At 36.8% G+C, this 14,753-nt stretch overlaps 1 protein-coding gene across 15 annotated transcripts in view; it reads left to right on the forward strand.

The window, feature by feature from the left end:
• The window catches only part of BBX (BBX high mobility group box domain containing), a 296,320-nt gene that overhangs the window by 230,761 nt on the left and 50,806 nt on the right, over positions 1-14,753 (forward strand). For all 15 annotated transcript variants that reach the window (XM_060098744.1, XM_060098747.1, XM_060098748.1 and 12 more), the window contains 2 exons: positions 5,215-5,295; positions 8,544-8,618. In XM_060098744.1, the coding sequence (XP_059954727.1) occupies positions 5,215-5,295; positions 8,544-8,618 (156 nt within the window). The remainder of the gene's footprint in view (positions 1-5,214; positions 5,296-8,543; positions 8,619-14,753) is intronic.

Consider the following 14,753-nt stretch of genomic DNA (forward strand, 5'->3'; position numbering starts at 1 on the left):
TTTTATATCAAGGGGCTGGATCATGTTTCTATGTCTCTCGTTATCATGATGTGCATTTTGCCTGTGGGAAAAAAGTATTAGCTCGTCGTAATTCTTAATTATACTAATCATTCCCCTTCCTTGGTTATTGAGAATTATAGCTAATTTAAAGGGAAGATTGGATTTAAGGGAAGTTGAAAACGTGTGTGGTTAACAAAACTGCTTTTAAAATCCCTTTAGCAGTTTTCTTTACTGGGCATATAGCAACACCTAGTGGCTTTATGGATTATTTCAGACACTATTTCTAAAAAGAGCTTCTTGGGTTTTTTGAATCCCTACTTATTTGGTATTTTTTCTTTCCTCTTAATTGATGAACGGATATCTCTTTTTTTTAATAGATTTATTTATTAATTTATTTATTTTTGGCTGTGTTGGGTCTTCGTTGCTGCCCGCGGGCTTTCTCTAGTTGCAGCCAGCGGGGGCTGCTCTTCATTGCAGTGCGCGGGCTTCTCATTGCGGTGGCCTCTTGTTGCGGAGCACAGGCTCTAGGTGTGCGGGCTTCAATAGCGGTGGCGCGTGGGCTCAGTAGTTGTGGCTCGTGGGCTCTAGAGCGCAGGCTACGTAGTTGTGGCACACGGGCTTAGTTGCTCCGTGGCATGTGGGATCTTCCCGGACCAGGGCTCGAACCCATGTCCCCTGCATTGGCAGGCAGATTCTTAACCACTGCGCCACCAGGGAAGCCTCAAAACAGATATATTTGATCTCTATATTTTGTTATGTTTGGAAAGTAAGCTGGCTTTAGATGAAGAATGGATGTTGAAGAATGATGTTTCTCCATAAAAAGCATACCCCACCTAATAAGTAATTTATGATACTGTAAATACAAACAGCAAGGTGATATTGCAAGGTGACAAGGTCTAGGATCCTCTAATAACATTAAACAGGAGTCTTTTGTGTGAAATAACCTCTTCCTTCCATGTGGATGTAATGCCAGATTTCTTTGCCAAACGTTTACATGTATGCACAAATATATACACTTGCACTGGATGCCTCATTTATCAAACACTCAAGAATGAATTCTACCTCAGTACATTTTCCATGTCATTGAACCATTTTTACATTTTGAGATTTTAGATGGAAATATGTCTAACATGTATCAAATGCATTTCTGCCTTTTAATAAAGAATATTTTTATAATTATTCTTATCTTGACAACTTAGAATCACAGTTATAAATATTAATTACTACATTTAGGAAAAACTTTAGTACTACTCGCTCTATTTTATTATTATTTTTATTTTTTTTTATTTTTTTTTATTTTTTTTATTTTTTTTTTTGCGGTATGCGGGCCTCCCACTGTTGTGGCCTCCCCCGTCGCGGAGCACAGGCTCCGGACGCGCAGGCCCAGCGGCCATGGCTCACGGGCCCAGCCGCTCCGCGGCACATGGGATCCTCCCAGACCGGGGCACGAACCCGTATCCCCTGCATCGGCAGGCGGACTCTCAACCACTTGCGCCACCAGGGAGGCCCTATTATTATTTTTAAATTTTATTTTTTAGCTTTTGTGATAATCTACTTTACTAAATAACCGTGATTTTTAAAAATTTTAATACAATTTTGGAAGGTTACTTTCCATTTACAATTTTTACAAAATATTGGCTATATTCCCCATGTTGTACAGTACATCCTTAAGCCTATCTTACACCCAATATTTTGGTTATTTGTTTTAAATAGACTACAGTGCTTTATAAAACATTTGTGTTGTAAATCAACTGTGCTTCAATAAAATTTTAAAAAAAAATTGTGCCTACAGTTTTTCTGTCTTTTTGCTTTGTGTCTTCTTGCTGGTGGCATTGTTTCTTTTTCAATGCTCTTCCTTTTTTAAAAATTTATTTACTTAATTTATTTTTGGCTGCGTTGGGTCTTCGTTGCTGCACGCGGGCTTTCTCTAGTTGTGGTCAGCGGGGGCTACTCTTCGGTGCAGTGTGCAGGCTTCTCACTGCGGTGTCTTCTCTTGTTGCAGTCGCAGAGCGTGGGCTCTAGGCGTGCGGGCTTCAGTAGTTGTGGCACGTGGGCTCATGGGCCTAGTTGCTCTGTGGCATGTGGGATCCTCCCAGACCAGAGCTCGAACCCGCATCCCTGGCAGGTGGATTCCCAACCACTGCGCCACCAGGGAAGCGCCTCTTCCTTTTTCTTATCCCCACTCTTGGCCCCTTCTGATTTGCTGCTTCTGTTAATTCTGTGGCCTAGAAAGTCAGGTAACCACACAGCTTAGTAGTAAGCCAACTCTTCTGGCTCCTAATTTTGTGCTGTTTCCATTATACTACACTGAAAATAAAGGCTAAACCCACAGTGCTTTAAAGTAAGAGTAACTAGATTTTAAAAGGAGACGTTATCCACTACAGTAAAATGCATAGCCTCAGTGACTGTAATCACTGTTTTAACCATTGGACAGCCTTTGTTGTGTGATTCCTGGCCAGGTCATTGAGGTTCCTCATATTCATAAACACAGAGAATCAAGTCAGTCAATCAGTATTCATTGTGCCTCTACTGTGCATCAGGTGTGTGGGGAGCACAAACACGCATGCATAGACTTCTCTGATTGCATAGTACAATTGACATAACGTGTAGGATTATAGGTGTCTTGATAAGTACTTACATTTGAATTCTCCATACAAATAGAAAGTTTTATTTAAGACCATCCATCATAATGATTGCAGAGGGTCTCATTAAACTTTAAACCTTTATGACTGGATGTATGTATAGTCATGGCCATATTATCTATAATGGCACTTAAAAGAAAGTTGACTTTTCTTCTTACAGTTAACATGAACTCTAATTGAGCCATAGGTTAACTAATCTCATAAATGATAACTCTCTCATGCATCATGGGATTAGAAATAAAAATATGTGTTATATATTACATAGGCTTTATACAGGGTAGTTACCCTATATGATAATATACTTAATTCTAAATATCTTCATAGCTTTCTGTCATGTGTACAACCTACATTATTAAAGTTTTATAAAGTCACTTTATAATTTTTATTTAGTCCTAGGCTCTATTTTATTTTATTTTATTTTATTTTAATTTTTGGCCATGCAATTTGTGAGATCTTAGTTCCCCGACCAGGGATTGAACCTGGGCCATGGCAGTGAAAGCACCAAATCCTTAACCACTGGACCGCCAGGAAATTCCCTAGGCTTAATTTTAAACAAAATTTTGATTATTTACCAAGATATCTGGGGGTTAAGCACACAGGATTTCTTTATAAACCAGGGCAGTATTGATTTTTTTTCATTGTTTAGAAATTATAAAGATACAGTTCATTCAAGTATTTCTTTCAATTCCAATAAAGGAATTTTTTGTGTCTAGTAATTTCAGGATTTGCTGGCCTTTTTTAGTACATTTTGTGTCTCCTTGGCTTCAAAGTTTTAGAAAGCAAATAAAAACTTCTGGACTTTTTGGCACACTAGTTTTCAAATAGTCAAGTGACAGGGAGGGAATCAGGCTTTGGCAGCCAAACCACAGGTGGCAAATTAATTAAAGCTTCTGCACCTTTTCTATGGAGCTTATCACTGGAAGAAGTTGGCCATTACCCTTTCACATCCAAAGGTGACAATTAAAAGTTCAAATGCTTGTTCCTGCCCAGTGGCCTATGACGTTGTTAGAGAAACACATCTTCCATGTCTACTGAAGAAGTTCAGTGAGAAACTCTAGTTTTAGGAACATAACCTGGGTGACTGCCAGCTCTTTCCATAGATTCAACCATCTAAGTTAATCACATGCAGCTATTAAAATTACATCGGAAAAGGTTTAATAACAGGAAAATCAATGTATTGTTAAAAACGAACATTTTGTAGTACATCATCCCATTTCTGTTGAAAACATTATCTATACACACAACTGGAAGAATATACATGGAATATTACCAGTGCTTATCTTTGGGAGATGATTCTTCTTCTGTTTTTTTTTTTTTTTTCAGGTTTTCAGTAGTGATCTTGGATTATTTTGTTGTCAGAAACATGTTATTAAAAAGTATTTTTAACTTTTATTTTTCCTCTAAAGTGAAAGATAACTTGTTCCCTAAGACTCTCTAACCTTGTCATTCAGGAAAGGAGGGAGAGGGGACAGACACACTGTTTTGGTGTTTAGAAGACATGTTGTCAATTTTGATTTAGTTACTTCAACAAATACTTGAGTATCTACATTGTGCCCAGGCAATGTTGAGGATTCTGCATTAAACAAAATCCCTGGGAGAAGATGGACCATAAACACATATTTATGTCTTGTGGTGGTCAGTGCTAAGTGCTATAATAATAAAGAATAAGGGGATTATTGAATGTTGGGGAGTAGAGATGTCATTTACCTGTCTGGTCCTACGTTCCTTTATCTGTAAAAAGGGTTAGATCAGAGGGATGCTGAAATCCTTCCTCTCTAACATTCTATGACTCCTATGACTTTTGAATTATAGGCTACCACCTAAGTTATTATTTCACCCAAATGCAGAAATGGGTCAATTTTTAACATTGAGATAAAGAGGAATTATGTATCCTGAGAATAGTACTTGATAAACAGCAAGAATTTTTTAAAAAATCAGTGGTGTTTTTGTAACTGTTGTTAATAATGAAAATCACAGGTAAAGATTGTAGAGCGTTAAATGTTTACCCAGTGTTGAAAATAATATAAAGAATATTTTATAAAGGAAATTTCTCTTAGGAAAATAGTACTAACTTTTCTAAGATTGGGGCTTGTATATAAATACATGAAAGCCCTGGAAAACAAAAATTGGACCTTAGTTTTGTTTTCCCAAAAGGCTTATAATCGAAACACATTTGCGTTTTCATGTAGTCAGGTTATATGAAATAGTGGGGAAACACAGAACATGGAAGAAGTAGATATTCTTTGGATTTGGTTGCAGAAAGCCAAGAGATCAAATAGGCATCATTGTAGACATTTCTCTGTGGTTAATAGTAATTTTTCTGAAATACATTGTCCTGTCTATCTCCTACAATTTATGGCATTATTTAGAAGTTGAATGAATATATAAAACTTGATAAAACCTTGTGTAAGACTTTGCAGAATATAACTACCTTTTTGTCACAGTACTGCCTCAAATTTGGGGAGTCAAAACCATTCCTTCCTCAAATAGGAATGTTTTACGTGACATTTGTCTTCTGTTGTCTTCCAGAAGCTATTCTTGTGATGCCTCATACCACCTTTCTTTGTTTCAGATATCCTCTGGCACTTGCAGGCCTGATGTTTCAGAATCCTCTGAATTACGTCAGAAGTCACCATTATTTCAGTTTGCCGAGGTAATATATTACAGTTTATACTTAATGAAATTGTAAAGTGAGCTTAAATTTGGGCTGATGAAAGTAACTTAAAGCAAAGAAGAACCCTGCGTTCTTAGCTCAAGTAATCATAAAACGGAAAATAGTACCAAATTCTGGAACTTTAGAGTCTCTTAATTAAGGAATAAATATGTTTATGGAAGTTTGTTATTAACTCATACTAAATATTTTTGCACTTAAACCTCATCACTAATTTTTATTCATGGATAGGGAAGTTAAGAATATAATTGAACTATTTTTAGAACTTAGTGATTTATCAGATATTGATTTGTCAGGTATTAAATCAGAAGACAGAATTGACTCATGGTTATTGGCTGTGCATTCCTTTGTATTTATTTTAAGTAAACTTCTCTTAATTGAAACTTTAGCATGCGGTTGGCAGTTTTCAAAATCTTATGTCTTGTGTCAAACCTGTTTGGCTCAGTATGTCTCTGACATATCCAGAGATGATGTAGAAAAGCACATTATCCTTGATATCAAGTCTAAAGGTTAAGACTGCTTCCCAAAATATCTGCATTTACCCTAGAACTCAATATGGAGCCATCATTGATTACTTTTTTCTAAACTTTAAACCACATGATCTTCCCTTGATCATTCTAATTGTCTTTCACTAGACCTTCTTTCACACTGTCATCCTTCCTAATGTTTGCCCCTTGTAGTACTTGTACAAAGGAGAGCATATTTTTAGTTGCAGAATTTTTTCTCCTCTAATGTCCTTTCCTGGTGGTTCTCAACATTTCATTGGCAGAATTACTTTTCACACTGGCATATTAGGTCATTCCTTTTATGACATTATTTATTATATGCCTAAATGTCCTGCTGATATCACCAGAATGTTTTAATATATATTTGCTCACATAATACTCCTTATCTCTCACTTTCCTCTCTGCTCTCTGTGAGATGTGCTATGAATTCCAATTGTTTTTTATATTGTTTCCTCAAGAATTTAATGTAATAGCAGATTCAATCTGCACTCCCTTTTAAACAGTAGTTTTAGACATATTAAATAATGTTAGTCTCAACTTTGAAAGCAGAGATACTTAACCAGTGATCCCTGGTGAAAGATGTAGTGAAATCTCTCAAATTTCACATGAAATTTTGGGTGTGTTGACACATGTGCATGTTTTTGGTTACTACAGCAAACCAAAGATTCCAAAGAGATCCCTGACCCTAACATAATATTTCTTCAGGAGCTCCCTGTTCATGTCAACATCTCCTTTATCCCAATATTAATTTGGAGAAACATCCTTTTGTTTAAAGACTTGTGAAATGCTTTTCAAAAATCTAGATTGTTGGGCCTCCCTGGTGGCGCAGTGGTTGAGAGTCCGCCTGCCGATGCAGGGGATACGGGTTCGTGCCCCGGTCTGGGAGGATCCCATGTGCCGCAGAGCGGCTGGGCCCGTGAGCCATGGCCGCTGAGCCTGCGCATCCGGAGCCTGTGCTCCGCAACGGGAGAGGCCACAACAGTGAGAGGCCTGCATACCGCAAAAAAAAAAAAAAAAAAAGTCTAGATTGTTTATACCACTGGTTCTGTTTTGTTCACTGTCTAATTTAATCCTTGAAGAAATATATTGTAGGTCAGGCATTTCCCCTTACACAAACTATTTATTTTCTTTAACTTTTATAGAGGGTTGGTAGGAGTGAAAAGTCATGTCTGAAGTAAGACCTACAGTTTATAATTCCCAGGATTTCAGGAACATCCTCGTGGATTCATATCTGCAGTCTGTCACAGCTTGCACATGGAGGTCTTTTGAAATGATAGGTTTCATGGTTTGACCAAGAAGAGTTCTACTTCTTTACCCTGAAATATTTTCAAAGTACTTGGTTAGATCTTAGCCATTTACGACAATTTGTGTATGTCTAGTTTGTTAAATAGGATCTGGGAGATCTTTTTTCTTTTTACTGACATTCTAAAAATGCTTATTTGTCTGATGCAAAAGATATGGTGGAATTAAAATTTTCCTAATGCCTTCAGCAGTGAATAAAGTCAATAATTCCATCAGGCTGTCTTCTAATTCTTTCTTATCCCTAAAATTGACTTTGATATTGTATCACCAACTGGCTCCATTGTTTTTCTAAACAACTTAATTTAATTAATATGAAAAAATGATTCCTGGAATTGAGGAGTCATGATCAAGCTGCATGTATTGCTTAGTAAGTTCCCTTTGATGGAGTCGGTGAGCACAGTTAATTGAAGAAAAAGACTTTTGTGGAACTGGCAATGGGCTGAATTTACAATGCTCATGCTTTCTGCTCTTGTGACTCATTTTCACCTTAGTTTGTAGTTATATAGAAACTTTGTTCACTTTGAAACCAAAATTAATAACTGACCTTGCTCTCAAAACATCCTAAAAACTATTTCCATGTGGCCCTCAGAGCAAACTTTTAATGAGGCTACCATAATCACCAAATAGAAACAAAAGTTCTTCTAGCTGAAACAAGGGTGGTGTGACAGAATCCTCTATCCACTGTCAGACACCTGAGGGGCGTGTGTGTGGGGGGGATGGGAGGATGCATGGTGTTATAAAATAAAGAAATGCTGTTCATATTCAAGAAACAATTTATTGAGTTTTGGTGCCATGCCAGGCAGTGTATTCTATGGCTTATTTTCTTCTTACCATCATCCTGTAAAATGGGGATTATCATCATCATCATCAATTTACAGTTGGGAAAAATAAATCTCAAGAGAGATTAGCTGAGCTGCCCAAGGTCATGTAGCGAGTGAGTAGCAGAACTAAGATTCAGTCCTAGATACTCTGACCCACATGGATGGCTTCTCCAACCCTGTTTCACAGCTGTCTCAAAGCAGAGAACAGCTTGAGGGGAGTGCTGTAGGGAGGAGAGAGATTTACTTGCAGCTTTCAACTTTTAATCATATTTTAGAAAATTCGCTGAAATAAGGAAATTTATCTCTACAGGTGTCCTCAACTGCTATTTGATACATATCTGACACCCTTTCAAGAGACATGGCAAATGAGCCAAACTCAGTCTTTTTTGTTCTTTCCACATGTGTTTTTAGAAACATGGCCTTTGTCTTCATTTATCATTGATACTGTTTTTCTAAAAGGGATTGAGGGTATTTTTCTAAAAGGGATTAAGACTCATGTCTTAATCTTTACCTGTGTGTACAGTGGAAATATTTGACAGAATCTATTAGTCTGTTATGGTAAAATGTCCTTGTGCCTTAAAAATAATTTGTTTCCTTTCAGATATCTTCAGGTACCTCCCACCCTGATGTTCCTTCAAAACAATGTCAAGCATCAGCTTTGTTTCAGTTTGCAGAGGTATGGCCTTCTTTTTTGTTGTTGTTGTTGTTTTCCTTTTCTTTTTGAATTTTATTTTATTTATTTTTTTATACAGCAGGTTCTTATTAGTCATCAATTTTATCCACATGAGTGTATACATGTCAATCCCAATCTCCCAATTCATCACACCACCACCCACACTGCCGCTTTCCGCCCTTGGTGTCCATACGTTTGTCCTCTACATCTGTGCCTCAATTTCTGCCCCGCAAACTGGTTCATCTGTACCATTTTTCTAGGTTCCACATATATGCGTTAATATACGATATTTGTTTTTCTCTTTCTGACTTACTTCACTCTGTATGACAGTCTCTAGATCCATCCACATCTCAACAAATGACCCAATTTCGTTCCTTTTTATGGCTGAGTAATATTCCATTGTATATATGTACCACATCTTCTTTATCCATTCATCTGTCAATGGGCATTTAGGTTGCTTCCATGACCTGGCTGTTGTAAATAGTGCTGCAATGAACATTGGGGGTGCACGTGTCTTTTTAAATTATGGTTTTCTCTGGGTATATGCCCAGTAGTGGGATTGCTGGATCATACGGTAATTCTATTTTTAGTTTTTTAAGGAACCTCCATACTGTTCTCCATAGTGGCTGTATCAATTTACATTCCCACCAACAGTGCAAGAGTGTTCCCTTTTCTCCACACCCGCTCCAGCATATCTTGTTTGTAGATTTTCTGATGATGCCCATTCTAACTGGTGTGCGGTGATACTTCATTGTAGTTTTGATTTGCATTTCGCTAATAATTAATGATGTTGAGCAGCTTTTCACGTGCTTCTTGGTCATCTGTATGTCTTCTTTGGAGAAATGTCTATTTAGGTCTTCTGCCCATTTTTGGATTGCGTTGTTTGTTTTTTTAATATTGAGCTGCATGAGCTGTTTATATATTTTGGAGATTAATCCTCTGTCCGTTGATTCGTTTGCAAATATTTTCTCCCATTCTGAGGGTTGTCTTTTCGTCTTGTTTATAGTTTCCTTTGCTGTGCAAAAACTTTGAAGTTTCATTAGGTCCCATTTGTTTATTTTTGTTTTTATTTCCATTACTCTAGGAGGTGGGCCAAAAAAGATCTTGCTGTGATTTATGTCAAAGAGTTTTCTTCCTATGTTTTCCTCTAAGAATTTTATAGTGTCCGGTCTTACATTTAGGTCTTTAATCCATTTTGAGTTTATTTTTGTGTATGGTGTTAGGGAGTGTTCTAATTTCATTCTTTTACATGTAGCTGTCCAGTTTTCCCAGCACCACTTATTGAAGAGACTATCTTTTCTCTACTGTATATCCTTGCCTCCTTTGTCATAGATTAGTTGACCATAGGTGCGTGGGTGTATCTCTGGGCTTTCTATCCTGTTCCATTGATCTATATTTCTGTTTCTGTGCCAGTACCATATTGTCTTGATTACCGTCGCTTTGTAGTATAGTCTGAAGTCAGGGAGTCTGATTCCTCCAGCTCCTTTTATTCCCCTCAAGACTGCTTTGGCTATCCGGGGTCCTTTGTGTCTCGATACAAATTTTGAGATTTTTTTGTTCCAGTTCTGTGAAAAATGCCATTGGTAATTTGATAGGGATTGCATTGAATCTGTAGATGGCTTTGGGTAGTATAGTCATTTTCACAATATTGATTCTTCCAATCCAAGAACATGGTATATCTCTCCATCTGTTTGTGTCATCTTTGATTTTTTTCTTCAGTGTCTTGTAGTTTCAGTTTGCAGAGGTATGGCCTTCTTTTAAAAATATATATATATGTATATACACATTGGGTTCAGAAAACTTATTGAGCTCAGGAAGTATTGGAATGGAATTTTATAACATATAGAGAACTTTAGGCATGCCTCTTGCCATTACTAACATAATACACATGGGAGGCTACTTATTGCTTTTTGCTGCCTTTGCTCTAATCACAGATCAGCTCCAGAATTTATACCTATTTTACAAGCATTCATTAAAAAGGGTTCACTCAGAATACACTCCAGTAATTCATTTATTTCATTTTGCCTTGTTTTTAACTTATTTTAAAAGCTTAGGAAAATTGTCAACATGAAGGCCATAGCATTCCGATTTATTAAATTTTTCCAATAGTGAAATTAGATGCTGTAGTTGATGAATAACTCTCACAGTGAATGCAGGGGTGAATAGGACCTGTTAGGTCATCAGTGCTTAGCTTTGGGTGTGATGTAGCTTCAGCCAGTATTTTTATTAGCGTTTAACCCTGGGCTTAGGTCAGGTCAGCTCATGCAGGATCTTAGATTTCTTCAGATTGTCGGCCAGAGAGAGAGAGTACACACTGGAGAGTATTTTCTTGGTTGGTATGATGAGAGGCAAATCTGATAATACTTGATTTTGCCACAAAAGCCCTGGCCTCAACCATATGCTTATTTCTAATGAGCACTATATGACAAATAATAAAATATATCCCTTTTGTAAAAATAAGATGCCATCTGCTTTAGGTCTTTCCCCATTTTCCTTTTTATTAATTTCAACCAAAAATGCATATAATAAACTAAGCAATTTTTATAGGGTTGAGAGAAAATGACAAGCAGTACTGTTCTGTTTAATATGGATGTATTGAATCACTTTGATTCATTTGCATAAAGAGTGCTGCATAAATGAAATGTAAAATGATATCCTTTTGGCAAGAGAAAACCCAGCATCTTACTTCGAGAATGAGAAAAAATTACTTTTAGCGCTTACATTAAAAAGAAAAAATGCTACTTCCTCTTTGGATACGTGTGTCAACCCTCATGACTTGATGCAACCCTCTGGCCTGTTTATCTGTTAGGCTTCTCTGCCACGGTATTTGCTTTACTCGTTGAGGTCTATTCTATAAAACTGGTAACGAAAATATCATATAATGGTATCATTTCACGAAGAACAATTTGCTTGATGAATCTGAATAAATTAAGATTTTATCATAATTTTTCATTATGATAAACAGGCTTTTCTTTTCATTGTCTGGGGAATAGTTTTGTTTAATATTTCTTTGCTTTCCTCTAGTCACTGACATCCTTTTACTTGATACTAATAATTTTTTCAAAGGTAAAAAAGAATTTTGACGTGATGACTGTAAATTTATTTTTAATATTGATACCTGAGCAGTCCCATCCAACCTTTTAGAAACAGCTCCTTCAAAACAGAATTTATTTGCCATATATTCTTTTTGATTAAATTCTACACTCTGTAGCATGAATATCAGAACGTAGTGGCTCGTCTTTGACACATCTGATATTTACATATGCACTATTTACCAAGAGTTTTCCATTTAACTAAAAATGTTTGTATGACATACCTCAGCTGACGCACTTCTAACTGGTATTGCCACTCAGAGTGTGGTTCTTGTTTAAGTGAGATCACCATCAGATTTATTAGGTGCCTCAAAGCCCTGGGCAGCTCTGAGGAACCAGTTTGATAGTGTAACAGCCACTGTCCTGTGATTCTGGAGAGTGAGATCCCATACCTCTCCTAAATTAATTTGTTCTTACTGCTTAGTACACTCCTCAAAAAGAAAGTTTTTTTTCTGGGGAAGAACCTCTTCTTACTTAGGAGCAGTTGTGCAGGGAGACATTTCCAGATGTTACTCCTCTCCTCAATGGCACTCGTCTTCTGAGGGTTTTTGATTGTGCACTTATAAGGTTTGAGGAAGCTTTAAAAAAATTAATTTGAAAACTTATTATGAGTTGTTTCTGGAATCATTAACAGAAGAAGACATGCATGATGGAGAAACCAAAATAAAATGTTCTGCCCTAGAATCAAATAAAGTTCCCCTTCTCAACTCTGTATATTGTTTTTCCCAGTTATATTTTGCATAGGTTGACAATTAAGAGCCCTTACAATTCCTAAGCAAATTAAATTATTACATACTTAGTTGTTTACTTGTAAATGTTATATGTGATTATACAAGAAAAGTATAGTACATGGTTCTCTAAGGATATTTGTGACCTCCAGTCACTTTCCTCAGCTGACTCAAGAGAAGTTTCAACCTCTTGCATGTTATGATCTGACCATATTGTCAGCCCAGTACTGGGCTGGTTTATTCAAAGCTAAACAATAGCTAACTAGATGAACTAATAAAATTATCTACTACAATCTGCTATGAGCATATCTATTGCAGTAGAAATAGAATAGCCTATAATTACTGTGATTGTATCCCTAAAACTCTTATAATTATTTCATAAAACACCCATCACCTTTGAGAAAACACAAAGACTCTTGAAATTCTTGTTCTAATTAGTCTATAGCAGAGATTCTCAAACTTTAAAATACACCAGAGTCACCTCAAAGGCTTCTTCAAACGCAGATTGCTGAACCCCACCCCCAAAGTTTCTTATTAAGTCTGCAGCGGGGCCTGAGAATTTGCACTTCAACAAGTTTCCTATTAGGGAACCTCAGTTTGAGATCACTGCTCTGTAGTTTGCAATTTTTACCACAGGTTATTAACTCAGCATTGGTAAGGCACTTTCTGGTATCTCTGGGACCTTACAGGGAAAGGGTTAAGTGAGGAAGGAATGGGCAGATAATAGAAATTTACCCAATGGGCCACTTTGTACCCCTCATCCCTTTTCAGAAGGATTCTCAGTCCTATTATGTGCACTTAGAGAAAAGTAGGTGTTTGTATAATTTAGGAAACAATTTACTCTTTAAAAATGTTTAGCTTTGTAATATCACTTTAAGATCAGGGTTGCAAAATTCTTAGAGACCATTCGCATTAATTTCATTTACAAGTGTTCATAACTCTAGGAAGACATTAGCTATTGGTCATTTATTGTGTAATACAATTATCCTAGAAACTCAGTTTTTAAAAAAAACAGTAAGCCCTGGGCATTTCTTTAAGTTGAAAATATTTTTTCTTTTATGTCTTGGGTCTCCGTGTCACAAGCTGAGAAGCATATCTTTCCTTCTTAACCAAATCTGATAGTTTTAAAACCCATTGAAGTAACCTGCGTGGAACCATGAAATTGAATAAAGAACATTTTGTTTGTAGGTTCCTCATAAATGTTTATGTTTAAAGGGAGAAAGATACATCTGCTTTATAAGATCTAGAAAGAAATATAGAGTGCAGAGCCTGTTTTCCTCGCATTTCAGCCTGTCTCCCATTCTGTATTGATGCTCATAATTCATCTAGATTCAACTTGGCCCTTCTGAAGAGCCATCACTCTGTTTCCAGGCTCTGATCCATTAAGTTGGTCAAAGTGAGTTTCCTATCTGCATTTTTTGTTGTTTACGGCTAGAGTGACACATCTGTCACTGTTTAGATCTCGTTTACTGAAGACTAATGACCAAATGTAATGCCAGAAGGGAGCTGTTGTCTTCCGTTATTTAACAAGTCTGGAAGCCTTGCCTGGTCCACATATCCTCTTCTCTGCTGTGTGGCTGACTCTTACACCTAGAGTATATCTTTGCGTTGAAAAATTGCACATATACTTTGAAGACAGGGAGCTAATCTGGACAATTTAGACAAATAGATTTCAACATTAAAACTTTCCTTAGAAGGCTTTTACTTTGCCAATATGAATACAACCATAATCTCACCAAGGTATCGTCACAACTGGATATAAGCAATAGGTGCACATTTAAAGCATTTATTTTCATGATGGAATGCCCAATATGTTACGGAATATTACACTCAACACAGACTCCATATACTCACACTGCAGCTCATCAGTGTGAAAGTCTTACATGGTTTATTGGAAGTGTTAATATTTCTTTTAAGGTAAGGAAGACCAATCATCTCATATTGTTCATTTGTTCTCTGATTCATTTATTCACTCAACAATTGTTAGTCATTTCCTCCCAGGCTACAGTGTTTATGATACCCCTCATAATTGCAAAAGCCTTCCAGCTAATTTGCTTTTGATCTTTGCCACCTCTTTCCTTGGTGTGCTCCCCTACCTCAGTCAGCTATAAAATTAACTGTTTTAACACCCAGGGTGATAATTTTTCTTGGCGCTTTTGCTGTACATCACATACTTTTAACACCCACCCTGTTTATCAGAACATTCCATAATAGGCAGAGGAGAGACTACAGTGGAGTTAACAGATTAGCAAGCACCATGCAACTTGAGGAAAATAAAAAGCATAGCCATGAACATGTGCAGTGTGGCCCACTACTGC

The sequence above is a fragment of the Mesoplodon densirostris genome, chromosome 5 (assembly GCF_025265405.1).
Source record: "Mesoplodon densirostris isolate mMesDen1 chromosome 5, mMesDen1 primary haplotype, whole genome shotgun sequence".
In the NCBI taxonomy this organism is placed as follows: Eukaryota; Metazoa; Chordata; class Mammalia; order Artiodactyla; family Ziphiidae; genus Mesoplodon; species Mesoplodon densirostris.